Genomic DNA, 1,935 nt, shown 5'->3' with positions numbered 1-1,935 from the left:
GTAAGGCTGAAGTTGAGTTCTTGGAGAGTTAATGCCGATCCTTAATTCATATACAGAAATGAACACGATATCTGGGACTATAAAAAATCTACAAGACCTAAAGATTTTAAGGATGTTGAACAAAAGATGTTTTCCTTCACAACCTTGCTATCAATTAGGTGATCGCTCAAAATTAATTCTAATTTAAAAAGAGGGGGAAAATGCATACAGACATACAGACAGACTGAGTAATAGGCAGATAAATGAATAAACGAATAGACTGAGAGCTGTGGTGCCAAAGAACTACATCGGAATAGAGGAAACTGATGTAATATGAGCCATTGATGAAATGAGCTTAAATTCAGCCACAGGCCCTGATGAATTCCTCGCAATCTTCCTAAAGAAATGCAAAGGGACTCTAGCAAGACGATTACAGACCAGTTTCCAAAGTTTCCAGATGCCCATCCATAAAGGAAGTATCAGAGTGGTTGCTAAACACTATAGGCTTGTCTCTTTAACTTCACATGTCAGCAAAGTTATGGAATGCATTGTCAGAGGAAGTTGATCACGTTCCTAGAAGATAACTACTTGTTCCCTGATACCTAGCATGGCTTCCGCTCAGGAAGAAGCTTCCTTACACAGCTTCTACAGCATTATGAATGGGTGATGATACAACCAATCAATCGCTCAAACGTAGATGTAATATATCTCGATTTTGCAAAGGTCTTTGATAAGGTTGACCATGGAATATGTCACAAGCTGCGAAGACTCGGTATATTCGAAAAACTGGAAGAGTGGTTACATGACTTAACAGACAGAAACAAGGCTGTGGTAGCCAATAGGGCCCTCTCCCAGGAGATAGTAATAGCGAGTGGAATGCCTCAGGGAACTATATTGAGGCCACTGCTGTTTATGGTGGCTCTTTTGGGCATGCCATTAGTTACACAGGCAACCACACTTATTAGCTATGCCGACGACACAAAAGTAGTACATGCAGCCAAGGAACTTTTCGATGTTAATCTTCTGGAAAACTTAGATGTCATATATAACTAGGCTGAAGAAAACAACAAGCAATTCAATGCAGGGAAACTCCAAGCCCTCCTCTGTCAGCTTGCATGCACTAACATACTGCAACAAGGATACTTTGGAACTAAAGCAGCGACAATCGCAGAGTTTCATATCGATTCCCAGACCACAGTGCATGATCTGGGAATTGATATGAAACTCTTCGTTTCATAAACATATCACCAGGGCGGTGGTAATGTGCAGGCGAACAGCAGAATGGACTCTGAGATCTTATAGAGCAAGAGACTAGGAAACTATTCTGGTTCTATGGAGGACATTTATTCTCAACCGTCTGAATTGCTACTCTTCACTGTGGTTATCGACAGTGCTAAATTTATAGCAGAACTTGGGGCAGTTCAACGATACTACACCAAGAAGATGGCATCATTGGAACAGCTGAGCTACTGGGAGAGATTGACCGAGTTACAGCTCTACTCCCTGGAGCGAAAACAGGAAAGCTATGTAGTGATATACATATGGAAGATCCTAGAAGGGTTGGCACCATACTTTGGCATCGAGAGTTATGCTAGCCTTTGAATTGGACGTCATTGCACTGTTCCAAAGGTCCAACGCATCCCCTCAAGAGTGAGGACTGCAATAGCTTGAGATTCAAAGGCCCACAGTTATTTCATATCTGCCGAAACATTATCTGCCAAAACATCAGAGAGATCATGGAGTAGGGCAAGGTGTTTTCAAGAAACAACTTGACCTTCTGCTCTCCAACGTCCCAAATTAACCTGCATCACGGCAAGAAACTCAAAAGAGGGCAACAATATCGAACTTCTTTCTTCACCAAAAGTTAGTCCCAAAAGAATGGCCATTCAAAAGGTAACAATACTGGCGGTGCCCCAGCATGGCCACTGTCGCTGAGGTGAAGTGCATATAGGAATG

At 42.2% G+C, this 1,935-nt stretch overlaps 1 protein-coding gene across 1 annotated transcript; it reads left to right on the top strand.

The window, feature by feature from the left end:
* Nucleotides 1–645: 645 nt before the first annotated feature.
* On the top strand, nt 646–1,032 carry LOC149136540 (uncharacterized). The gene has a single exon (XM_089348363.1). The coding sequence runs from the start codon at nt 646–648 to the stop codon at nt 1,030–1,032; it is 387 nt and encodes a 128-aa protein (XP_089204489.1).
* The last annotated feature ends 903 nt before the right edge of the window (nt 1,033–1,935 follow it).

Source organism: Octopus bimaculoides, chromosome 3 (assembly GCF_046866305.1).
Source record: "Octopus bimaculoides isolate indiv1 chromosome 3, ASM4686630v1, whole genome shotgun sequence".
In the NCBI taxonomy this organism is placed as follows: Eukaryota; Metazoa; Mollusca; class Cephalopoda; order Octopoda; family Octopodidae; genus Octopus; species Octopus bimaculoides.
Note: the sequence above shows the minus strand (reverse complement) of the source record. Positions and strands in the feature narration are given on the sequence as shown.

Excerpts from the sequence above, each read along its gene's own strand:
- LOC149136540 (XM_089348363.1), top strand. The coding sequence starts at position 646 with ATGATACAACCAATCAATCGCTCAAACGTAGATGTAATATATCTCGAT.